Source organism: Jaculus jaculus, chromosome 1 (assembly GCF_020740685.1).
Source record: "Jaculus jaculus isolate mJacJac1 chromosome 1, mJacJac1.mat.Y.cur, whole genome shotgun sequence".
Taxonomy (NCBI): Eukaryota; Metazoa; Chordata; class Mammalia; order Rodentia; family Dipodidae; genus Jaculus; species Jaculus jaculus.
In genome coordinates, this window is record NC_059102.1 from 159,869,268 (window position 1) to 159,894,344 (window position 25,077).

The 25,077-nt window shown below is 53.4% G+C and overlaps 2 protein-coding genes across 4 annotated transcripts; both read right to left on the minus strand.

Annotated features, from left to right (window-relative positions):
• Nucleotides 1-1,070: 1,070 nt before the first annotated feature.
• Tcirg1 (T cell immune regulator 1, ATPase H+ transporting V0 subunit a3) lies at nt 1,071-15,227 on the minus strand. Its single transcript, XM_045137335.1, has 20 exons — nt 15,173-15,227; nt 13,054-13,174; nt 12,662-12,740; nt 11,791-12,011; nt 11,611-11,702; nt 11,215-11,341; nt 11,055-11,137; nt 10,315-10,408; nt 10,028-10,240; nt 9,125-9,269; nt 4,895-5,034; nt 4,661-4,818; nt 4,493-4,583; nt 2,719-2,837; nt 2,423-2,636; nt 2,035-2,157; nt 1,787-1,894; nt 1,598-1,715; nt 1,278-1,455; nt 1,071-1,191 (listed from the first exon to the last, which is right to left on the minus strand). Exons 2-20 carry the CDS (start codon nt 13,168-13,170, stop codon nt 1,116-1,118), a joined length of 2,496 nt encoding a protein of 831 aa, XP_044993270.1. The 5' UTR covers nt 13,171-13,174; nt 15,173-15,227; the 3' UTR covers nt 1,071-1,115.
• Nucleotides 15,228-18,303: 3,076 nt separating this feature from the next.
• On the minus strand, nt 18,304-24,715 carry Ndufs8 (NADH:ubiquinone oxidoreductase core subunit S8). Of its 3 annotated transcripts, none has more exons than XM_045147963.1 (7): nt 24,621-24,715; nt 21,260-21,317; nt 21,123-21,173; nt 20,121-20,210; nt 19,856-20,028; nt 18,524-18,652; nt 18,304-18,435 (listed from the first exon to the last, which is right to left on the minus strand). In XM_045147963.1, the coding sequence occupies exons 1-7, from the start codon at nt 24,699-24,701 to the stop codon at nt 18,304-18,306; spliced, it is 714 nt and encodes a 237-aa protein (XP_045003898.1). In that variant the 5' UTR covers nt 24,702-24,715. The 3 variants fall into 3 exon arrangements, with proteins under 3 accessions (XP_045003898.1, XP_004656829.1, XP_045004009.1); XM_004656772.2 differs by lacking the exon at nt 24,621-24,715 and adding an exon at nt 24,395-24,520; XM_045148074.1 differs by lacking the exon at nt 24,621-24,715 and adding an exon at nt 24,354-24,404.
• Between the last annotated feature and the right edge of the window lie 362 nt (nt 24,716-25,077).

Consider the following 25,077-nt stretch of genomic DNA (forward strand, 5'->3'; position numbering starts at 1 on the left):
CTACTGGCGTCTCATTGGGATGCCCCCAGGAAAGGGTCGGGAGGTCCAGATCCTTCCCTAGCCTTCCAAGTTCCCTGATCAACCACCTGTCCTGTTCCCCCCTCCCCCACTGGGCCAGGCACCAATGCCATGTTTGTCTGAGAAGAGTCTGCTAGGCATTTAAAAAAGGCTCAAAACCTTTTGCATCCTCACTCTGCATCCAGCCATCCTCTGGATGGTCCAAGACTTAAGGGACAGGCCCCTCCCAGCAGCTGGGCAAGGCAACCTTGGCTGACTGGGCCCTGGGCAGCTGTGGTCTGAAAGCTGCCTTTATCACTGGACCTTCAGCTCGGCTCAACAATTCAGCCTTGAAGATACACTGGCTCTGCCTCCCAGCCCTCTGTGGAAAGCCAGGCCAGAGGGAATACAACAGGACTGCTAGGCCAGGCCTGGAGGACACTGACCTCAGGGCCTAGAGAGTCAGCTGGATGCCCTGAGGAAGGCATTTGGCTAGCCCAAGGCTGCTCCACTCCGAAGCACCTCACACTCTGGAGGCCCACACTAGGTGTAAAACACTGATGGCCTCTGCTCAGCCTCCCCCCCACCCCCAAGTATTCAGAGCCAGTTTGCACACCTCCACTCTTAACTAGAATGTGCTGTCAGCATCGCTCCTTGACCTTTGTGCATCTTCACCCAAGTCTGGTCCTCATCCAAATTTCCTCAGGCCCAGAACCTAGACCAATGTCTCCCATCACTGCCCCTTGCCCCTGTTAGAAAAGGAAAGTAGGGGGCTGGATAGATAGATGGCTTAGCAGTTAAGGCGCTTGCCTGCAAAGCCTAAGGACCCAGGTTGGATTTCCTCACTTTCCATGTAAGCCAGATGCACAAGGTGGCACATTTGTCTGCAGTTCATTTGCAGCAGCTGAAGGCCCTGGAGTGCCCATTCTCTGTATCTGCCTCTTTCTCAAATAAATTAAAAAAAAAAACAAAAAACAAAAAACCAGTAAATGTGACACCAGAGCCTGGGGCCCTTGTTACCAGCTGTGACGTTAGCCCAGTGTGGTGTCCCAAAGAGGACCAAAACAAAGTTCTTGGACCTGCCAACTCTTTATTCCTCTTTTGACCTGCAGCGAGCACTAATCGTCCGTTGTGAAGGTGAAGGGGCTGAGCTTGTAGCCAGTGCCCAGGTAGAACTTGTTCTGGAACTCCACCCTGCAGGTGAGAAAGGGAGAGCTGGTGAGGGGATTCCCTGTACTCCCCCCACCCACCCATGCCGAGGTTGCTGGGTGGGCGCTCACCAGTGCAGCCGCAGAGCATGCAGGAAGGCCGAGAGCCCCTCCATCACCAGCAGGATGGCCACCGTCATTACGGCAAAGGCCGCAAAGACGGGGACCAGCACCACGGCCGCCACGCCCACCTCACGGCCCATGCTTAGACCTACACGCATCACCATGGCCCACAGGACCTCCGACAGTTCTGTGAGAGAGGTGGGGGAGGGCGGGCAAAGATACGGGTGCCTGTCAGCCTGAACCTTCCGGGTCTGTGGGGTGAGGCCACCTCCTTAGAAACCACATTTTACTGGATGGCATACTGAAGCCCAGAGAGAAAAATCACTCACGTGCATGGGCCAGACTCAGGGCCCAGAGGCGCAGGTAGGAGGCGGTGTTGGAGATGCAGCCCAGGCAGAACTCAATGGTGTGGATGGCCTGGTGCATGAAGGCCTCCGAGGCGACAAACTGCACAACAGATAGCAGTGAGGGGACCAGCTAGGCCAACAGCCCCCCACCCCCAAAGAAGCTGTCCCCACCTCTGCCTCCTCATCTCCAGGACACCCCGCCTTCTCCTCGTCCGGGCTCCAGCCGTTCTCGGAGATGGAGGCATCAGAGGAGTCCAGAAGCCTGTCCTTATTCTCGTCCTGGGAGCAGGCAACACGGGCGGTCACTCCCGCCTCCACCCTGTCGCACCAGAAGCAGCCCTCAGCACCCACCCGACGGCTCGGCCCGCGGGGCAGTGAGGGTTCTCTCCCACGTAGTCCTCTCACTCCTCAGCCTCTACCTGTATGCCCATCTGAGGGTGGTGGCGGCGGTGGTGCTGGCGAAGCAGGTACAAGGGGGTGCCCAGTAGCAGGACAGGCACCATGGCCAAGGCCAGGACCACCAGTGTGTATTGTGTCACTTCCTGTGGGGGAGGAAGGAGGTGCTCAGTTTGGGGCAGCCCCACCCGCCCTCAGGGACGCTAACTCACAAGGACCCCCGAGAGGGATCTCAGGCTTCCGGCATCTACTCTCGAGAGCCCCCCGAGCTTTCTGTCATCACGCCCGACCACCTGATCCGCAGGGCTGCGGGCCCACACCCCACCTCTGAGAACATTCTGTGGCTCTGAGTGACCCAGTGAGTGTGGGGAACCCCAGGACAGGCTCTGAGCCACTCTTGTGCCAGCCCACCTGCCCAGGGAAGAGCGGTAGGTTGGTGGAGCTGTGCGCAAAGAGGAACATGTTGATGAAGTGGATGAGGATGCTGGGTGCCGAGGCAGCGCTGGACACCGACACCTGCAGCCACTTATAGACGACCAGGAAGACAAGGTAGCCGAAGAGGCCCAACAGGAAGATGAGCTCGGGCAGGGTCTCCAGCAGCAGGCGATGTGCCTGGCCAAAGTGCCTGTTGGGAGTGGGTAGATGGGTCATGGGACGCCCTGGCCGTACAGCCCCGCTTGCATACCCATCAGCAGCCCTGGGCTCACACGTGGTTGAAGATACTGAGGAACACCCCGAAGGCCATGTGGGTGACCCCTAGGATGACAGACATTTTCATCTTGAAGGAGTTGAGGAAGCTCAGGTGGTTGCTGGCCAGGCTCCAGACCTGGGGCGGCAGAAGTGGGGACTTGGTACCATAGTCACTCCCGTTAGGAAGCCCTCCTGACAAAGTCTTCACCCTTTTGCTTCCTTGGGAGCCTGCCTGTTGCATCCTATCACAAGAGACTGAGCAGGGCTGGAGAGATGGCTTAGCGGTTAAGGTGCTTGCCTGCAAAGCCTAAGGACCCATGTTCGACTCTCCAGATCTCATGTTAGCCAGACGCACAAAGGCAAGGCAAGCACAAGGTCGCACATGACCACTAGGTGGCGCAAGTGTCTGGAGTTTGATTTTGGTGGCTGAGGCCCTGGTGTACCAATTCTATCACTCACTCTCTCTCTAAAATAAAAAAAATAAATAAAAATAAAACGAGACTGAGCAGTTGAGCTCACAAGTCAGGTGAGATCCAGCTGGATGATGCGGGTATGTGGCCCGGGCCTCCATTTCCTTAAATGTAGAATGAGATAATGCTAATTCATACCCACAAGGTTATCACATGGAGCAGACAGCCATTTCATGTGTGCTGGGATGCTATTATTTTCTTTCTCTTTTTGGAGTGGGGTTTCAAGGTAGAGTCTCACTCTAACCCAGGCTGACCTGGAATTCACTATGTAGTCTCAGGGTGGCCTCAAACTCACAGTGATCTTCCTACCTCTGCCTCTCAAGTGCTGGGATTAAAGGTGTACACCACCATGCTCTGCTGTTTTGTGTTTGTTTGTTTTTTGTTTCTTTGACAGAGAAAGAAGGAGAGAGAGAGAACAGGTACAACAGGGTCTCCAGCCACTACAAACAAACTCCAGATGCTGGCTAATGTGGGTCCTGGGGAATCAAACCTGGGTCCTTTGGCTTTGCAGGCAAACACCTTAATCACTAAGCCATCCCTCCAGCCCTGTTTATGTTTTTTGAGGTAGGGTCTTGCTCTAAACCAGGCTGACACAGAATTCACTATGTAGTCTCAGGGTGGTCCGAGTGCTGGGATTAAAGGCATGTGTCACCATGCCCAGCCACTTATTTATTTTAAAAGTCCCATCTCTTTATTTATTTATAAGAGAATTGGTGTGTCAGGGCCTCTAGCCACTGCAATTGAATTTCAGATGTGTGCACCATCTTGTGTGCAGGTGCAACCTTGTGCACACACATCAGTTTGTGCATCAGGTTTACGTGGGTTCTGGGGAGCCGAACATGGGTCCTTAGGCTTCGCAGGCAAGTGCCTTAACCGCTAAGCCATCTCTCCAGCCTTGCTCAGTCTCTTGTAGTGATAGTATGCAACAGGCAGGCTCCTAAGGAAGCAACAGGAGGCTTCCTAACAGACAAGCACCTTAACAGCTAAGCCATCTCTCCAAGCCCTATTTTTTCTTTCTTTTTTTAAGCTGGTCTCATGTAACCTAGACTGGTCCTGAACTTGATATGTAGTGGATGACCTTGAATTCCTAATCCTTCTGCTTCCACCTCCCAAGTGCTGGAACCATAGGCATGTGCCATCATACATAGGCAGGCTGCTATTCCATGTTTCTCTGGGTGACAGGGACGCACCCAGCACAGGGTCCAGCATGCCGGCAATGCTAACATTTACCAAAAGGGATTGTAAACAGATGAGGTGTGGGTGCCTGGCCAGCCCCACCACCAACTCCACTGCTCATGTGCACCAGGGTGGCTCCACTCACCGGATCAATGCCAAAGGGGTAGGGTCCCAGGAAGACACCAGGGATGTTGGGGTCCAGGGTGAGCACAGGATGCTGCGACAGGTACTTGTCACTGCAGGGACAGTGGGAGGTATTCAGGATAACCCAGTGTGCATAGGGCCTGGGATGGGTCAGGGACATAAGCCTCACCTCCAGCCTGACTGGTTGGCCATGGCGGCCACGCTCCAGCCCGAGGGAAAGATGGTGGTGGCGCGACTGAAGCATTCATTGTAGATAAAGCCGGTGTAGATGGAGAACAGACCCATGAGGAGAAGCAGATAGCGACCCCCGAAGAAGGTTTGCCAGATCTGGGGAGATGGCATGGTGAGGGGCTGCGCAGACCCACTGCCCCGACCCTGCCAGGCGCCTGGCAGTCCACAACACCTCGTTCTGCGCAGCCTTCACAGCTGGCCGGTTCTCCATGAGCACCATGGCCAGTGCAAAGAGGAACATGAGCAGTCCATGGCCCACGTCGCCAAACATCACAGCAAAGAGGAAGGGGAACGTGATGATGGTGTAGGGAGCTGCGGGCAGAAGGGGTGCAGTTAGCCAGAGTCCCACATCTGCTTCCTTCTCAGAGTTGCCATAGAGGCCCCCAACCCAAGCTTCTGAGACTCCAGGGCCTGCCCAGAGGGTGTTCATGAAGCAGGGACCACTTGCTGGTACTCCAGAACCCACCATTGATAAGTTGTGCAACCTTGAGCTCTCTACTTAGCCTCTCTGAGCCTGTTTGCCCATCTATAAAATGGAGACATCAATATCCCTTCATAGGGTTATTATAGATAAGTGTCCACAGGCAGGGTCAAGGCTAGGGACATAAGGTTAGCTGTTGTAGCTATTGTTATTTAAAATAGCCAGGTAAGGTGGCTTATTCCTTTAATCCCAGCAGTTGGGAGGCAGAAGTAGGAGGATCTCTGGGAATGAGTTCTGGAACAGCCTGGGCTACAGTTAGACCTTACCTAAAAATAAAATAAAATAAATAAAACAAAATAAAATAAAATAAAATAAAAGGGGCTGGAGGGATGGCTTAGCAGTTAAGGTACTTGCCTGCAAAGCTAAAGGACCCAGGTTCGATTCCCCAGGACTCCTGTAAGCCAGAGGGCACATGCTTCTGGAGTTCATTTGTAGTGGCTAAAGGCCCTGGAGCACCTGTTCTCTCTATCTGCCTCTTTCTCTCTCTCTCAAATAAAATAAATAAATTTATTTTATTTTATTTTATTTTGGCTTAGTTTTTCAAGGTAGGGTCTCACTCTCTAGCTCAGGCTGACCTGGACTTCACTATATAGTCTCAGGGTGGCCTTGAACTCACGGCGATCCTCCTACCTCTGCCTTCCTAGATTTTTAAAAAACATTAGAGCTAGAGAGATGGCTCAGCAGTTAAGGTGCTTGCCTCAAAAAAAAAAGTTTAAATAAATAAGTAAATGGATGAATAAATAAAAAATGGGGATGTGGCTATGTAATACAGACTGGTCTTTAATTCTTTTATTTTTTTCATTTTATTTTGTTTATTTGAGAAAGAAAGGGGGAGATAGAGGAACAGGTAGATAGAGAGAAAGAGAGAATGGGTACTCCAAGGCCTCTAGCTACTGCAAATGAACTCCAGCTGCATGCTTCTCCTTGTGCACCTGGCTTACATGGGTCCTGGGGAATTGAACCGGAGTCCTTAGGTTTTACAGACAAATGCCTTAACCGCTCAGCCATCTCCCCAGCCTATGGTATTGAATTCTTGAAAGTGGTCCCCCTGCCTCACTCTGAGTAGTTGGGACCGCAAGCTCAGATCACCCCTGGCTTTTACTGCTCTGCTTAAGAAGAGCTTTGGGGTTGGGAAGATGGTTCAGTACTTCAAAGGGGCTTGTTGACAAAGCCTGTGTGTTTGGATTTAGTTTCCAAACTACTCACGTAAGACAAATGGAAAAAAAGTGGCCCAAGCATCTGGTGTTCACTTACAGCATTAAGAAAGCCTGGCAAAGGGCTAGAGAGATGGTTCAATGGTTAAGTGCTTGTCTGTGAAGCCTAAGTACCCCAGTTCGAAGCTCAATTCCCCAAGACCCACATAAGCCAGATGCACAAGGTGGCGCATGTGTCTGGAGTTTGTCTGCAGTAGCTTGGGACCTTGGCACACCCATTCTCCCCCCCCGCCTCTCTCTCTCTGCCTCTTTCTGTGTCTGTTTCTCTCAAAGAAAGAAAGAAAAGCCAGGCATGGTGGCACACGCCTTTAATCCCAGCACTCGGGAGGTAGAGGTAGGAGGATCACTGAGAGTTTGAGGCCACCCTGAGACTACATAGTTAATTCCAGGTCAGCCCGGACCAGCGTGAGACCCTACCTTGAAAAACCAAAAAAAAAAAAAAAAGAAAGAAAGAAAGAAGCAAGCAAGCAAGCCTGGTGTGCATACACACACACACACAAATAATAAAAAGAATAACTTTAAATTGGGCATGGTGATTTATGCCTGAAATCTCAGTATTCAGGAAGCTGAGGCAGAGCCAGGGTGTGATGGTGCATGCCTTTAATCCCAGATGTGAGTTTGAGGCCAGCCTGAAACTACATAGTGAATTCCAGGTCAGCCTGGGCTAGAGTGAAACCCTACCTCAAAAAATAAAAAAAAATAAAGAAACAGGAGGAAAGAGCAGGAGGATTGCAGTAAATTCAAGGTCAAGCTGGGCTACAGTATGAGATTGTCTCGAAGGATAGAAAGAAAAGACAACAAAGACTACCTCAAAAAAAAAAAAAAAAAGTGGGTATGGGACACAAAGACAGTAGCTGAGGCTAGTGTTACACTTGATATTTGGCCTGAACTGGCCTTGAGCTCCTTATTCCTCCTGCATCCATCTCTCTGGCTGCGATCATAGGCATGCACCAGCACATCAGGCCGTCTCTGTCATCGAGCCACTATCTCCCTGCAGTGCCTGGTTGCAGCAGCTCTGGCAAATAGCCCTTTCTTGGAGCCCACTGTCTTGAGGTTTCACAGCACGACACCCACTATGGCTACCTGGGCGACATGGCCCATTCTACCTGAACTGGGTTTTGTCAGTGTGGAGAAACTGGGGGAAGGTAAAACTGAGTGAGGCCCCAGTTCAAACCCCAAGACACTGACCCTGAGATGTTACAGCCCCAGAGCCACATGGCTTGGGTCTACACAGCCTCAGATTTCATCCTCATATCCTGCCTGCTCCTCCAGGTGAGGCAGAACCCCTCTCTTTGACTCTATCCCCGCCCCCGACAGGCACCATCACAGTCACAGCCACGCTATGGGCCATACCCCCATACGGTGGCACTAGACAGCTCTCCCTGCCTGCTTCTCTTCACATCTTCACCCCTTTCTGCTTCTCCTAGTAGTACTTCCCTCAGAGGACCCCTACATCAGAATGTCCATTTGAGGAGCTGGAGAGATGGCTCACCAGTTAAGGTGCTTATTTGCAAAGCTGCATAAGGACCCGGGTTCGATTCCCCATTACCATTACCCACGTACACCAGCTGCACAAGGTGGCACATGCACCTGGAGTTCGTTTACAGTGACTAGAGACCCTGGCATGCCCATTCTCTCTCTATCTGCCTCTTTCTCTCTCTAATAAATAAAATATTTTTTAAAAAAAATGTTGGGCTGGAGAAGATGGCGCACACATCTGGAGTTCGTTTGCAGTTGCTGGAGGCCCTGGTACACCCCTTCTTTCTCTCTCAAATAAATAAATAAAAATAAAAAAACAATGTCCAAACCTAAAACTACTAATTTCAACTTCTTTAGCTAAGGCTAGCCTCAAACTTGCTGTGTAACCAAAGATGTCCTTGAACTCCTGATTCTCCTGCCTTCACCTCTCAAGTGCTGGGATTGCAGCTATGCAGCACCATCGTTAGTTTATGTGGTGCTGGGGGAGGAAACCCAGGGCTTTGGGCATGCTACTCTACCAGCTGAGCTACATCCCCAGCCCTGTTAATTCTACCTTCTTTAAAAACACAGCAAGGGGCCGGGGGTTGGGAGATGGCTCAGCAGCTAAAGGTGCTTGCTTGCAAAGCCTGCTGGGCTTCCCTAGCCCCCCACATAAAACAGATGGGCATTTGTTTGCAGCAGCAAAAGATCTTGGTGTACCCATCTACACACACACATGCACGCAAGCATGTGCACGTGCATGTGCAAATAAATAAAAAAGCAAAAACACAGCATGGCCAAACAAGCCACAGCAGCAGGCTGGCCTACGGGCTGTATCTGACAGTCCCTGACCTCTCCGAGGCTTGTACTCGTATTCCCATTTTACAAATGAGCAAAAGAAATTGATCAGATGAAGTGAGCTGGCCTTCAAATAGAGTCATTTCCATTGCCAAGTCTCTGTTCCCTCGCAGCACTAGCCAGAGCTGGATCCCGTGGCGTTAGCAGCAGGAGCGCATTGGGGACAAACTTGATGTTCCACGTGGGACAAGAGCACCCAAGCCTCCCAGGAGAAAGAAAAGCGAGGCCGCATGCCTCTGTTGCAAAACGGAGGTGGCGGTCAGGGTGGGGACATATCCCAGTCCCCTCACACCCCAGCCTCACAACCCCATGGGCAGGGGAGCTTCCCCAAGACCCAGGTAGAATTTGGGGGGGGGGGGCTAGCCCAGGATGAGGGCATGGTGGCTCTCACCAGGATTGACTTCTTGGTAGCGGCCCACACCGTAGGCGTCCACGATTCCTTGGAAACTGGCTGTGAAGCGGTTGGTGCGGATGAGGGTCGGGGGCATGTCCCGGCAGGGAATGCGGTGGGCCACGGCGCTCACACCTGCCTCGCTCTAGGGTACAGGGACAGAGAGACAGGCTTTCTGGGACCCTGGGCTCCCCAAGCACGATTGGCAGACATACAGAGTGCTACAGGTACTCAATTGGTGGGCAAAGGGTTGAGGTGGCATGGGAGAGGCCGAGCAGCCCTACCCTGCCTTAATAGAGGAACACTTGAGCTGGAGAGATGGCTTAGCGGTTAAGTGCTTGCCTGTGAAGCCTAAGGACCCTGGTTCGAGGCTCGATTTCCCTAGGACCCACATTAGCCAGATGCACAAGGGGGCGCACGCGTCTGGAGTTTGTTTGCAGTGGCTGGGGGCCCTGGCACGCCCACTCTCCCTTTCTCTCTCTATCTGCCTCTTTGTCTGTTGCTCTCAAATAAATAAATAAAAATTTTTTTAAAAAAGAGAGGAACACTTGCAAAAGAGAAGTGGGGCCCCTTTCTCATCAGGTGGTGCAGGAAAGGAAGCCCGGGCCCCACCCACGCACCTGTCTGGCACCACAGGTGGATACAATAGCGCCCCCTTGGGGGCAACACCATTGCACTCACTGGTGAGGGATCTGAGGCTCCCAACAGACTCAGGTCCCTCGGTTAGTGCCTGGGAGCCTGACTTTGTAATTCTGGGGAGTCAGAGCATCATCAATGGAGGTCAGCAGGGCCAGGGCCACCGTGGAGGAGGTGGGCTGGAGGAGAGAAACCCAGAAAAGGCGCTGGGAACATTAGATGTGACTGTAGGAGAAAGGGGGTCCTCAGCAGCTCCCGCGTGCTCACCGAGCTGTCCTGCAGCGCCTGCTGCAGAGCGGGCAGGTCACACGCCGCACACCAGCCCTCCGCGATGAGGCACTTGTGTGTGGTGCTCACGCTGCACTGGTTGAGGGCCAGGTACACGGCCTTCATCTTGCGGACCTGCACCTGCCCTGACGGCAGCAGCTGCTGCACGCGGCCCAGCACCTGGCTCAGGAACCGTTCGGTCTCCTCCAGGACCTGGGGCCAGGAGAGGTGATCAGGTGGAGCAGCGAGGGGGAGGGGAGGTCAGGTCAGGTCAGGTGGGCACCCACCTCCTGAAGCTCCTGGCTCTGCTGCTGTAGCTGCTGCAGTACCCCATGCCGGGCCTGCTCTTGCTCCAGATAGGGGAAGATGTGGCAGTGGAAGCTGGAGGAATGAGGGGGAGGGCGGGAGGGTCAGCCTGGAGGGAGCCACCCAGTGGAGCTGGGGTGGGAGAGGCTTGGCAGAAGTGATAGTAGGGGGGCTGGAGAGATGGCTTGGTGGTTAAGGCACTTGCCTGCAAAGCCTAAGGACCCAGGTTCGAGTACCCATGTAAGCCTGATGCCCAAGGTGGCACATGCATGTGGAGTTTGTTTGCAGTGTCTGGAGGCTCTGCCAGTGTGTGTCTATCTGTTTGTCTCTCTTAAACAAATAAGTAAATAAAATATTTTTATTTATTTATTTGTCAGAGAAAGATGGGGGAGGGAGAGAGAGAATGGGCACGCCAGGGCTTCAATCCACTGCAAACAAACTCCAGTCACATGCATCCCCTTGTGCATCTAGCTAACGTGGGTCCTGGGGAATAGAACCTGGGTCCTTTAGCTTTGCAGGCAAACGCCTTAACCGCTAAGCCATCCCTCCAGCCCTAAATATTTAGAAGTGACAGCAGTAGCCTGGAGTACCCAAGGCCAGAAAAGCCCTGTTCATGCATCAGATCTCTGGATGCCTGCAGAGGTTCCCTAACTCAGGGTGGGCCTGGTCACCCACGTACGGCAGGCAGGGCCAGCAGGGTGGCTATGTGCATGTGGCTCACCAGTCTGTAATCTTGCGGATCTTCTGTCCGATCTGCTCTCCCCAGTAAGAGATGACAAAGGTCATCCAGGTTGCAGGCTCACCCTGTGGAAGGCAGGTTCTGTTCACCCCAGAGCCCTGCCTTCTGCCAGACCACCCCAGTCTGGCCCCCACCAGCTCACCGTCACCGGGTCCTCCAGCTGTGACTCCATCTCCCTGAAGCTGGCGATGAGAAACCCGCGGCAGGCTCTCCACAGCAGGCGCTCCAAGGCCGCAGCCTTGTGGGGTTCCACAGCGCCTGCCACAAAGCTGCAGGCCAGGGCTGGAGAGGGGCTCTAGCCTCCCACCTGGCCCACCTCAGCCAGTCAGGCTACCCTACTGGAAAAGTCAGGACCTTCCCACCCCCAGCAAGTTCCCACAGGCAGAAGGTCAGGACTACGGAAAGTTCCAGGTTTCAGGAAGGAGGCAGAGGGCAAAGGGGTGAAGGCACAGAGCTGGAGCTAGCTCTTTCTTTTCCTTCCTCTGCTCAGGGCCCTGGGGCTGATGGAAAAGGCAAGAAGTCAGGGCCCACCACTTACTTGACCTTCAGGTCCGTGTGTGACCCCCCAGGGGCTGAGATCAGGGGTGTTCTCTCAGAGGAGGGACCTTCTGCGTAGGCAGCAGCTGCCATCTGGGTATGGAGCGACACTGTGAGTCCCAGTCCAGGTGGGACCTGCCATACCTACCCCTCACCTGTCCCTGCCTGGGCTGGAGCTGACCGGAGGACCATGGCTCTGGCCCAGCACAGCTGAGTGGAGCCGCAGCTGGTGCAGTTGGGCCCGCAGTGCCTGCTGGTTGCCCCGCACATCCCGTAGCTCCTGGGCCAGGCGGTCAGTCTCCTCCTGGATGCGCAGTAGGTCACGGGGTGGTGGTGCTGGCAGCTTCCCCTCAGGCGGAGACAGCACCAGGCCGGCCCGCCGTACCTCCTCCTGCAGGAAGGCTGGGCACAGAGAAGAGGATGCAGGGAGACCACGTAGGATCATACCAGCCAAAGTCTACTGTCAGCCTAAGGTGGGTGGGGTGGGAACGACCTGCACGCACCCCAAGCTCCATCAGCTATCTGCTAACTAATCCCAGGCCAAACCTCTACCCCCAAAGCTCTGTTCCTCCTGTCTCTCAGCTGTCACTAGCCTAGGAAGGTCTGCTGTCAGGCCAGGACAGACAGAAGGAGCACAGTGGACCATCTTAAGCTGTGAGGCAGACTCACAAGGTACACTCAATCTCTAGCATGGGAGGAGGCAGGGTTGGATGTCAGGCCTCAGGTTTCTTGGGAAAACAGGCTATATAGGGACCAGGACAGTGTCCCTTCAGCCTAGGCCAAAGAGGAAGCTGCTCCTAGACCCTGGCCTCTGCCCACCCCAGTCCACCCAGAGGAGAAAGCTTGGTCCATGAGTTCTGAGTTGAGGAGCCTCCTAAGCCTAAGTCACCATCCCAAGAACACCATGCAGATTCCAACCGGTCTACCTGAGCCTTGGCTACATCATTACCCTTCTCCACCCTCCACCTGGGTAACGGGCGGGGAGACAACTTTCTTTCAGAGCAAGCTTGCCCAGGAAGCCAGCCTGGGGTGTGGGCCTGGGGCCAACTCACTGAAGGTCTTTTCCAGCTCCTCACAGCGCCGAACATCCACCACAAAGCGTCTCTGGAAGGCGCTTACAGATGCATTGAGCTGTGATGGTCAAGCAGAAAGGTCAGAGTCTTGGGAGACAGCAGGAAGGTCCCCCGCCCTGGGACCCAGGCCTGGCTCTCATCAGACCTGAGATGCTTCCTATAAAAAAGGTGCTGAGTGCCCCGTGAATCTATAGATTCCATAGACGTGTGGCTGCTCCAGCCCGAGCCCAAGCCCGAGAAGTTGCGTGCAGGAGCAGGCCAGGCCTCCACTGGCTTGCCTGCCCAAGGCCCAGGGAACAACATGGGGCCCATCCAGGTCTGAGTTACCACTGTGGGGCTGAGGGCCTCCCACCATACTGTGCCCCACTCACATCTCTGAACTCCACGAGGCCCAGCTCGCCCAGCTGGCTCACACAGGAGTAGGCAGCTGCTGTGGGCAGGAAGAGCTGGACCAGGGCCACCTCCTCACTCCGGAACATGGAGCCCATGTTTCTGTGGGGTAGGTGACAAGAGTTGAGCCACAGACATCCTGTGTACACTTCTGCTACCACCCACCACAGATGGGGAAACTGAGATCCAGGATGGCATGATGGGGTGCTGAAGTCCCCCACACACACAAAATAAGCATGTGATGGGGTATGGAGCCACCTCTGCTGACGCCCACAATGCCACCTCAGCCTCACACTCAGCTAGGTCCCTTTGCCCCTGCTCTGCCACTGCTCTTTCTGGTCTTCACCTTAGACCTGGCTTAACCCTGGAACCCCAGGAAAAGGCAGTCTCCAATGCTGGCAGCTGTGACACATGGCACCTAAGGCAACTGGAGCTGTCAGACCTGCCTCCCCACAGATAAAGGGTGGGGGTGGAATCTCCCTGGGGCTAAAAGGGCAATATTGAGAGGTCTGGCTAGGATTGCTCCAGGGCGTCTGGCCACAGACCAATCCATGCTGGGGACAGCCTTTCAGATGTCGAAACCAAAGAAAGTAAAACCGGGAAACTGAAACAGGCGGGAAGGCCCCTTGGCCTTGCTCCAACACCAGTGAGAGCAGATATTTTCAAGTTTCCAAGGTAGCCTCCAACAGGCCCTGCGGAGGTCCAGACCCTTGCTCCTGCCTGCTCTGCAGCCACAGGTCTTGGGCCCAGGCTCCCCTCTAACCCCCTGCGGGGTGGGACAGTTGCCTCTGCTCACAAACTGTGGGGAAGCAACTGGCACCCGTGAGGGCACATCAGAGAGGGGAGCTTTTGGTACCAGCTCACCTTACCTGCTGACTGGGCCTGCCTCACTGTCTACTTCCTCCCTAGGGCCTAGTTTGCTTAACTCTAAGAAGGAAACCACAGCTACCAGCAGCCTGGGAAAGGAGACAGCTCAGAGGACAGGGTGGGTTGCAGAAGCCCCCACCCCCTTGCCATGCACAGGTAAGCTCCATCACCCAAGGGCATGGCTCCAGCCACAGGGCAGACAGCCAGGGACCATGGCTTTCCCTGGGTCATGCCCAGGTTATGACTGGCTGTGTGTCATTGAGCAAGTCCCTTGCCCTCTCTGGGCCTACACTTCCTCTTTGGGCCAATCGGACTTGGCTACTTCGGGTCCACAAGATGTGAGTGGGAAAGAACCACCCATAATCCCCTTGACCCACACCACCCCACACCAATTCCTAACAGCAATGCTGAGGGAGGGGTGCCAGAACTCTGTCTTATAGGTTGGTCAACTGAAGCCATTTGAGGTGAAGCCCAAGCTAACATGACCAATTGTGACCAAACGAGGCAAGGGCCACGTCCATGGCTGCAGCCTTAAAAGTCCCAGCAAGGACGACAACAGCTGCTGTGTGACCAGGCTGGCTGTGGCCGGTCCCACCCTCCCTACCCTTGCTGCTCCTCCAGCGGGAGGAGGATTGGGGTGGGGAAGCTCCAGCCAGATTACAGGGCAAATGGGGGGTGCCTCGATCCACCCCGCAGCCAGTCTTCAGCACTGTGATCTGTAAAGACCTCACATCTACAGCCTCCAAGGCTAGAGATGGACTGGATCCACACACACCTCATAAACTCTGGCCTTCCTCCGGTCCTTGAAGTTCTAGCTCAACCCCGCACCAACCTCCTAGCCCTCCCCGCAGCTTCCAGCCTCATCTCCCAGTCAGAGGATTAGCTATGGAGTCGGCTTCTACTAAGCCCTGCCACTTCCTAGTTGTGTGGCCTCAGTTTCCTCGTCTGTATAATGGGTCTCTCCATGCGGGCAATACGCAGCTGGGGCAGCTCAGAGTTGGGCAAGCCTGGTGAGGTGGGTTCTGAAGTTGCCTGAAGCTAACACGCCCCCTCCCCAAATCCTTCTGGTCCTCCTAGAACCCACTTGCGCCCCGCAGCGCGGCCTGACACTGGCGGGAGGCCTCTGAGCTACCTCCAGGCCGGAGTTGGATGGGACGCCCAGACTCCTCCCCGGGGTAGGGTTAGTGGGTGGCCGGCAAAGCTGGGGGGCCGCGGGCCCCGCGGGACACTCACCCGGATGGGCACTCCGTTCTGCTCCTCGCCGCAGGCTCCAAGCCCGCGCCGCCGCTGACACTGCTGCCTCCAGCGGGAGGGGGTGGGGCGAGGCCGCACACGCCCCGCCCCGCCCCGGCCCCGCCCCGCCCCGGCCCCGCCCCGCCCCCAACTTGGCTGAGTCTCTGCACCGGCTGCAGGGAGACGGTTCGGAGCTGGTTGAAGATAGCGGGGATAACTGACCGCGGGGCTGTAGCCTAGGGAATTAGGCCTCCTCCCTCTGTCCCCAGAAGGCTGCTGGCACTGTGGCTGATGGAACCCTAACATCCTTGGGTTACTGGGCCGAGTCCCAAGACCTAGCCCCGCGCCCCTCCCCCCTGCGCTCGCACTTCCTGCTACCAACCTCGCGGGGCTGGAGCTGAGCTCCAGGCCAGGTGCTCGGTGTCCCCGTGAGGCCGAGGCTCGCGGTGCTACCTTCTAGTAGCGGCAGGACTCTGAGGATGAGGCTGTGCTCTGGCTCCGCTCAAGGACTTGCACCGGGGCAGACAGATTCACCCGGAGGTATCTGCGCTCCTTGGCCCCATGAGGGTCATCTGGTCCCAGTACCAGAAAACTTGAGACTCAGGACCTTTCAGGCCTGAACTTTGGACAGGCTGGGTGGTACCCACGAAGGGGTCAAGAGGAACTAGGGGCCCCTCGGCTGTGATGATCCTTGAACCCCAGTGGAATGGAAACTCTTGGCCACAGCTTCGTAGGTCTGGTCCCGTCTGGGGCGGGAGGGACCCACGACACAAAACACGGTGGGGGGCGTCTAGATCTGTGCTCTCACAGTGCAGGGACAAATGGGACCATGTCAGAGCCACAAAACTGGCATGTTAGAGATGGAAATGTACCCTGGAATATCAGAATCAAGTCAAAGGCTGGACAGGTCCCTAATCCAAGCATCATTTTGTACAATGTGGGCACTGTGCCAGTTACTGTCTGGTACATCTGGGACACACTAAACCAAAGATGTCTAGGACCTGCAAGCTCGTCTCTTGAGGCTGTCTTCTTGGAAAGAGGTCTGGTCTTGAGACCGTCAGTGGACTGAACCTGCAAACCTGTACTAGGCTCCAGCCTTCCTTTTCGTTCCTGTTTCTACAGTTAGTTCCAGAAGTCTAGGTGCCCCAAATCTTGGGCAACTCTAGAGACCAAACAGCACCATGTAATTTATCAGACTACAAAGGCTGAGTTGGAAATGGGCCAAAGGTCAGCAGGGGACCTGAGAAAGGGGTTCCCTGGGCATGGGCTGGGCTGGGCTCCATTGCTGCTCGGTCTCCCAGTCACTCGCGTTACACACATGCAGCGTAGTGGGAGCACTTCCCACAATTCTGCTCCACAAAACATCCTCCTCTTTCTTACTTGGAAGACTGTTTTATGAAACACTTATGGAAGAGTTGAGAAAGATAAGGCAGTTTAGGGGTGACAGGGACCCAAAGTGAGTAACTTCCTCCTTGACTAAATGTGGAAGTTGTCCTTGGGCCTGGAGGGGAAATCTAGGGTCTGGCCTTTCCTTATCTCTACCCCCTAAGGGAGTCCTTCCACTCCAGAGAAGTCCCTTCCTAGAGAACCAGATTTCTAGGAAGATTGTACATTTCCAGAAATCCTGACGTCAGGACTAGATCAGCTTCCCATCTATAGGGCTCATTTACCCCCCCCCACCACCACCACCTTAGTGGAGCATGATGACGCATGCCTTTAATCCCAGAATTTGGGAGGCAGAGATAGGAGGATCACCCTGAGACTACATGATGAATTCCAGGTCAGCCTGGGCTAAAGTGAAACCCTACCTCAAAATACAAAACAAAAAAACCCTTAGTCTTGAGGTAAGCTTCTCCAACCCCTTATTGCCTCCTTGGGCAAGATCTATGATTTTCTTCCTTTAAGCACCCCTTTCTCTTAAAGCTCTCCCTCCCAAAACTCTAAGCTGTAATAAAATCTTTCTGAACCTTATCCTCTGGTCTGTGGATCTCATTCATCAAATTTTAAGACTATCTACAGACAACCCAAAATTATTGTGTTGGCATGTATTGATGCACTGGCAGAGGAAACCCAATTCCCAATACAGTACAGTTGGTGTATTGTAATGGTACATCAGCATAGAACCCCAATTGGTATATCATACTGTTACATTGACAAGAAACTCCAATTCCTGTATCAGGTGGACTCAAAGTCCCTAAGACCTGAGTCAGTGGTTGGCTGTGTGCTGCAACCTGAGCAAACCACTTTATCTGCTAGGACTTTTCAAGCTCGAATGACTCAAAATTCTTTCACATAGACCACTGTAAAGCCCAAGGAGCTGCCCTTGGCATTAATGGGTACTTGGCTTTCATGGAGCATCAGAAGGGGGTCACTTGGCTTGACTGGGACTGCAAATTAAGAGGTTATAAAGTCACACAACAGCCTGAGTAGGGAACTGTGAGGGGAAAAGGGGATGTGGTAAGTCCAGCTCAGGGGCAGCAGGGCCTGTGTCATCCCCTTGTGACTGTCATCCTGGAGCAGGCTTCCCCTTCGGTGAAGAATACCCTAGCCTGAGATTCTTTTTCTTTTTTTGGTTTTTCGAGGTAGGGTCTCACTCTAGCCCAGGCTGACCTGGAATTCACTATGGAGTCTCAGGGTGGCCTCGAACTCATGGCGATCCTCCTACCTCTGCCTCTCAAGTGCTGGGATTAAAGTCATGAGCCACCACACCCAGCAAGCCTGAGACTCTTAATGGGTAGGCCTGAGGATGGGCAAGGCCAAAGGGTTTCGGGAGACAGTGGGCCCAGGTCCCAGACACCCAACACCACGAGGACAGCAGCCCAAGGGGACCTCCTGAGTTGCTAGGCACTGAGAAGATGCCCAGCAAAATGTGTGGTGACCATGAGGTCTGATAGGTCAGCGAATCAGGAGGGAGAGCTGGGCTGGCTCTGCTGGGTGGTGGAGGGTCTAGGCGTGCCCTCATCTGGCTGGAGGAAGTCACAGGCCCTGGCAGGTTGGGGTCAGGCCTGCCCTGGATACACGACAGGAGGCAGCTATGGAGTCAGAGCTCTTTTATGGGGCAGCAGGGCTGCGGCGTCAGAGCCACACGCACAGGCAGACAGGCACAGGTGCGGGCGGGCGGGCGGGCGGTGTCACCGGTACAGGTAGTCAGCCTGGATGTTGGCAGCAATCTCGGCCTCCCACTTGTCCCCGTTGTTGAGCAGCTTCTCCTTGTTGTACAGCAGCTCCTCGTGTGTCTCGGTGGAGAACTCAAAGTTGGGGCCCTGCAGGTGAGCGTCGAGGTTCAGCATGGTCAAGGCCCTCCCAGGAGCCTCTGCAGCAGCTCCCTTGCGTCACAACCCAACCACTCACCTCCACGATGGCATCCACGGGGCAGGCCTCCTGGCAGAAGCCGCAGTAAATGCACTTGGTCATGTCAATGTCGTAGCGGGTGGTCCGGCGGCTGCCATCAGCTCTCGGCTCAGCCTCGATGGTGATTGCCTAGGGAGAGTAGCCACCAGTCACTGCCACACTGCTAGCCATCTCCCAGCCCTGGGTCTCCCTTATTATGCCCTGTCCCAGCCCCTGAGGTGTGCATAGATGCCCTGTCTCCTCAGGGACCTTTCCAGCCTAAGGAGTCCTCAGCCAGGGTGCCACCAGCGGACTGTCCTCTGGCTCGCATATCTCTGTCCAGAAGCCTATTCCCATGAGGAAAGGGCTCTTACTAACCTGCTTGGCTACCTGCAGACCCAACGGGTCCCATAGGACAGTGAGTGCCCAATGACTATTACACTGAACAACCTTATGACTTAAGTCTAGTCATCCCCATTTTGGAGGGAGAAAATTGAGGCTCAGAGTCATTGAGGGACCTCCCAAAGTCATAGCAGTGAGGGACACAGCCCAGGTACACCCTTAACTATCAGTTCCTGGTGGACAGCTGTGTGTCAGACAGAAGAAATTGTGGCTTGGGGTCTTTAAGGTCCTGCTCCACCCCCATGACACACTCATTACACACAGTGAGACCTTTGGCTGCAGCCTTATCTTTCTTGCCTAGGAAAATGGGGACATCATCTCTAGTGCTCACTGTGAAAGTGAAAGGGATAAGAGAAGGAGTCTGTTGCAGTGCCTGGTCACTGCCAGGACGCCATGCCCATCACCACTGCTGCTATTTGAGGCTCTCCCTTGGACTTGTTAAGGGGCTGCTTTAAGCTACAACAGTAGTGAGTCGCTGCACAGATCTTAAGGCTTTGTGCCTGCTGGAGCTACTGCTGGGCACACCAAAGCCACTGTTTCATCTTCCTGTTTCTTCACCAAGAGGCTTGATTGCAGACACTCTGTGCAACACCCACCAACACCACTAAAAGCCAGGAGTTTGAGGAGCAGCACTGGGGATGGGCCCTCAACTGTGTATCCTCAGGCCCAGCCCAAGACAGGCACGTGAGCAGGGTTTCTCAAACCACTGCATATCCAAGGAAGCAGACACCTTGGGCCACTGCACAGCTCCTGGGAACAAGTGTCACATAACCAACTGACCCCTACAGAAGCCAGCTCTGGCTGATGCCCTGACTCACAACAGTCAGGTAGTGAGGGTTCATCAGTTCTCATCATGGGGTCAAGGAGGTCCTAAGACTCAGCTTGAGTCTAGAGCTGCCCAGCGCCTTATCCCAGGGGGGGTAGAGTGGTAGCCAGGGCTGCCAGGCTCACCTGAGCGGGACAGACGGCCTCACAGAGCTTACAGGCAATACAGCGCTCCTCTCCTGATGGGTAGCGGCGCAGCGCATGCTCCCCCCGGAAGCGCGGGCTCAGAGGGCCCTTCTCGAACGGGTAGTTGATAGTGGCTGGCTCCCGGAATAAGTAGCTCAGGGTCATACCCAGGCCTGTGGGCAACAAAGGGCTGGTGAGGGACTGCCCTCCTCTATAGCACATATGTGCTGCCCCCTCCACCCTGCCTTGTACCACTGGGACCCACCTCGGAAGAGCTCTGTCCATAGCAGGGTCCGGGCTGCACGGTCAGTCATAGACTTCATGTCTGTCTTCTCTTCCGGCATGTTCACATACTCTGCAGGAGGCCATGACAGGAGTTAAGGAATCCAGCCCCAGGATATGAGCCCAGGCCCTCACCCTAGGTGCATCAGGCAAGCCCTCAGCAAGGCCCCAAAGCAAGATTTTAAAAAGCATGAAGGGGGTTGGAGGGATGGCTTAGTAGTTAAGGCATTTGCCCGTGAGGCCAAGGGACCCAGGTTCAATTCCCCAGGACCAACATAGGCCAGAGGCATGAGGTTGTGCATGTGTCTGGAGTTCGTTTACAGTGGCTGGAGACCCTAACGCACCCATTCTCTCTGTCTGCTTCTCCTCTCTCTCTGCTTGCAAATAAATAAAGTTAAAAAAAAAAAAAAGCATGGAGGGCCGGGCATGGTGTATACACTTTTAATCCCAGCTCTAGGGAGGAGGAGGTAGGAGGATTGCTGTGAGTTCAAGGCTGCCCTGAGACTACATAGTGAATTTCAGGTTGGCCTGGGCTAAAGTGAAAACCTACCTTGAAAAACAAAACAAACAAACAAACAAACAAACAAAAACACAACGCATGGAGGAAGCTGGGTGCATGTCTTTAATCCCAGCATTTAGGAGGCAGAGATGGGAGAATTGCTGAAAGTTCGAGCCCAGCCTGAGACTACATAGTGAATTCCAGGTCAGCTTGGGCTAGCGTGAGACTCTACCTCAAAAAAACAAACAAACAAACAAAACAAATTAAAAATAAAGCATGGAGGAGCAAGGGCCTGGGTCCCTCCCCTCACGGGGATCCTGGTCAGGAGGCACAGGACTCACGGCTCACACCCAGCAGCTCCCTTCCCACTGCCCCCGTGGTGTCCTTGAGCACAATCCCTCTTGACCACCACCCTCATTTTCAGAGTGGAGGACACCTGGTGAAGCTGCTTCTCTGGCCTTCTGCAGGTGGCCACTGCATACTCACTGTAGGTTGCTGCCACCACGCTGCTATGGAGGCTCCGGCCACTGGCATGTCCTGTAAGGAGAAGGTGACACTGCTGCTGTGACTTCACAACAAGAGGTTGGGCTCTCCCGCTCCCCAAAAAAGCTCTCAGGTCCTACCTGTACGCGCAGCCTGGGCCATGGCCCTTAGCAGCATGGACGCAGTGAGGCAGTACATCTGGGGATGGACATAAGAGAAGGTATAGGGTCTGGCCACCTCGGTTCCTGCTCACACACCATTTTAGTCAGACCCAACACCCCCATCCCTCAGCCTGGTCCCATTCAGCTGGGCAGAGACAAAAAGTTTTTGGGGATTCCAAGTTCTTTCCATGTATGGCACCTCCTTTTCCTTTCTTTCTTGCCTTTTCTTTTCTTTTTCTTCTTCTTTTTTTTTTTTCTTTCTTTTTTTGGTTTTCCAAGGTAGGGTCTCGCTGTATTTCAGGCTGACATGGAAGTCACTATGTAGTCTCAGGATGGCCTCGAACTCACAGGGATCCTCCTACCTCTGCCTCCCGAGTGCTGGGAGGGATTAAAAAGATGTGTGCTATTGTGCCCAGCTCAAGAAATTTTTTTTTTTAAAGGACTGTACTTTTTTTTTAAAAAAAGTATTTTTATTTATTTATTTGAGAGAGGCAGAGAGAAGAGAATGGTGCACTAGGGCCTCTATCCACTGCAAACAAACTCCAGACACATGCCACCTTGTGCATCTGGCTTACATGGGTATTCGAACCTAGGTCCTTTAAGTTTTGCAGGCAAATGCCTTAACCACCAAGCCATCTCTCTACTCCCTCTACTATCACTTCTGCCAAGCCTCTCCCAGCCCAGCTAGTGCATCTGGCTTGTGTGGGTCCTGGGAGATTGAACCTGGGTCCTTCAGCTTTGCAGGCAAGTGCCTTAACCACTAAACCATGCCTCCAATCCCTTTTTTTTTTTGGTTTTTTGAAGTGGAGTCTCACTCTAGCCCAGGCTGGCCTGTAATTCACTATGTACTCTCAGAAAGCCTTGAACTCACGGCAATCCTCCTACCTCTGCCTCCCAAGTGCTGGTATTAAAGGCATGTGCCAACACACCTGGCCCCTACAATCCTTTTTTTTTTTTTTTAAATTTTGTGTGTGTGTGTGTATGTGAGTGTATGGGTTTGCCAGAATTTCTTGCTGCTGCAAAGGAAATGACAGACATTCCACTTTTTGTATCTGGCTTTAAGTGTGTTCTGGGGAACTGAACCTGGGTCAACAGGCTTTGTAAGCAAGTGCCTTTGACTACTGAGCCATCTCCCCAGCCTCCATTGTAGCCCCCTAAGAACTTATTAAAGGGCTGGGCAGATGGCTCAGCCAGTCAAGTGCTTGTTGAGTAAACCTGAGGACCACTCTGAGTTCAATCTTCAGAAACCAGGTGTAAAAAAAAAAAAAGAGGAGGGCTGGTTTAGAGGTTAAGGCGCTAGCCTGCAAAATTAAAGGACCCAGGGTCAACTCCCCAGGTCCCACATAAGCCAGATGCACAAGGTGGCACATGCTTCTGGAGTTTGTTTGCAATGGCTGAAGGCCTTGGCACACCCATTCTTCTCTCTACCTGCCTCTCTCTCTTTCCCTCTTTCTCTCTCAAATATAAAAATAATAATACTTTAAATAATAAATAAAAATAAATAAATAAATAATACTTTAAATAATAAATAAATAAATAAAATAAATAAAAATAATAATACTTTAAAAAAAAAAGGAGACAGCTTAGTGGTTAAGGTGCTTGCCTGCAAAGCCTAAGGACTCATATTTGACTCTCCAGGTGTGTCTGGAGTTTGATTGCAATGGCTGGAGGCCCTGGTGTGGCCATTCTGTCTCTCTTTCTCTCCCCCCCCCCTCGCATAAAAGATTTTAAAAAGGTGCCGGGTGTGGTGGCGCATGCCTTTAATCCCAGCACTCGGAAGGCAGAGGTAGGAGGATCACCGTGAATTTGAGGCCACCTTAAGATTAGAGTGAATTCCAGGTCAGCCTGGGCTAGAGTGAGCCCCTACCTCGAAAAGCCAAAAAAAAAAAAAAAAATTGTTTTAAAGGTCTGGAGAATGGCTTAGCAGTTAAGGTACTTGCTTGCAAAGCCAAGGGGCCCAAGTTTGATTCCCCAGTACCTATGTAAAGCCAGTTTCACAAGGTGGCACATGCATCTGGAGTTCATTTGCAGTGGCTAGAGGCCCTGGCATGCCCATTCTCTCTTCCCCTCAAGTAATAAATAAAAAAAAAATTTAAAGCCAGGTGGTTCAGGCTTACAATCATAGCACTTGAGAAGCAGAGACAGACAGATCCCTGGGACTCGCTGGTCAGCCAGTGTAGCTTAATTGAAGAGCTCTATGCCAATGAAAGACCCTGTCTCAAAAAAGGCTGAGACTGGGCTGGAGATGGCTTAGCAGTTAAGGCACATGCTTGGGAAACATAAGGACCCTGGTTCAATTCTCCAGGTCCCATGTAAGCCAGATGCACATGCGTCTGGAGTTTGTCTGCAGTGGCTAGAGGCCCTGGCATACCCATTCTTACTCTGTCTCTAATAAATAAATAAAAATAATTTAAAAAAAAAAGGCTGAGGCTGGAGTGATGGCTCATTTAGTATAAAACATGTGAGGACCTGTGTCTGGACACCAAGCACCCACATAAATAAATAAATCAATTACTGGGACATATGCACACCCACATACAAGCAAACATGAACACACACACACCACACATACACGCAAAAAGCTTGACTGTCATGTGACCTCAACCCACACAAATATACACCTGCACATGAAAGCACAAAGAATCTTATTAAATCCATCCTTCCCCTCTCTCATTTATTCTCTAATTCTCAGCAAAACACCACCTCTGAGCACAACCAGCGGGTACTGAGCACTAACTCTGAGCCAGGAGTCACAGGGGTCATCCTGTCATGGTAAGTTACTGACCCAAAAGCCACACTGCATGTGGGTATGGAGCTAGGACGGAACCCCGTCTAGTTTAAAAATCCCTCCGCCCACCTCAACAACTTCTAGAACTCCCCCACTGCACAGTGACCTTGGGCAAGTGATGTCACCTGGCCTCAGGCTTCTCACCTGCTAAATAGGGGGGGAGGTCCCTAAAAATTAAGGGACTTCGTATACACAAAGGGTTAGCCTACAGCCCGGTACTTTGCCAGAACCCCAAAGGTGGGGAGGGGGGTCCCTCCCATGACCTTTGACCGCTAGCGGACCCACCCTTGACCCACGACTCCAGTCCTAGGAATACAACCCAGCACCTTCTACGACCTTCCCCGTGACCTCTGACCCGACAGACGCGAGCAGCACATGCGCCGGACGGTGCCGGCTCGGCCGCCGCACGCAGAAGGACGCAGAGGCCGCGGGTGCCGAGCCGGCGAAGATGGAGCCTGGGCGCAGAGCTCACGGGACCAGCGGCCGACACCACATCACCCCGACGTGGCACCGCCCAGGTGCAGTCCTCACGGTCGTGACCACGGAACCCACCTTGAGGGGCTGCGGCTCCTTTCCCTTGCCGAACGGATCGGCCAGCCGGGAGGCGGAGCCTAACTCTGGGACAATTGTCATTGGGCCCGCTGGTTTCGCTTTTCCCGTCGTGACTCTCCGTACTGAGAGCTAATTGGTCAGTGGGCTGCTGAAAGAGGCGGGTCCTGGTAACATCTTCCTTCTGATTGGCTGTTTGAAGCAGGCGCTTGAAGGTGTGTAGGGAGCCGCCATATTGTTTCGAAGAGGCTAATTCGAGCCGCTGGAGGCGGGACATCCGGAGCATAGTGCAACAAACGGCTCCGGGTGGTAGCGGGCGGGACGGCTCGGCCCGCACGTCATTTCCCTGAGCAGCGGCTTAGGGACTTGCCTTTTAAATTTATTTATTTATTTATTTAATTTATTTTTAAGCACAAAGAGACACACAGAGAGGGAGAGGATAGACAGAGAATGGGCGCAC

Excerpts from the sequence above, each read along its gene's own strand:
- Tcirg1 (XM_045137335.1), bottom strand. The coding sequence starts at position 13,170 with ATGGGCTCCATGTTCCGGAGTGAGGAGGTGGCCCTGGTCCAGCTCTTC. Across the intron at positions 12,012-12,661 it reads GGAGCTGGAAAAGACCTTCA|CCTTCCTGCAGGAGGAGGTA; the intron begins GTGAGTTGGCCC and ends CTCTGTGCCCAG. Across the intron at positions 2,158-2,422 it reads TACCGCTCTTCCCTGGGCAG|GAAGTGACACAATACACACT; the intron begins GTGGGCTGGCAC and ends CCTCCCCCACAG.
- Ndufs8 (XM_045147963.1), bottom strand. The coding sequence starts at position 24,701 with ATGACAATTGTCCCAGAGTTAGGCTCCGCCTCCCGGCTGGCCGATCCG. Across the intron at positions 21,174-21,259 it reads GGCCCAGGCTGCGCGTACAG|GACATGCCAGTGGCCGGAGC; the intron begins GTAGGACCTGAG and ends TTCTCCTTACAG. Across the intron at positions 18,436-18,523 it reads CCGTGGATGCCATCGTGGAG|GGCCCCAACTTTGAGTTCTC; the intron begins GTGAGTGGTTGG and ends GCTCACCTGCAG.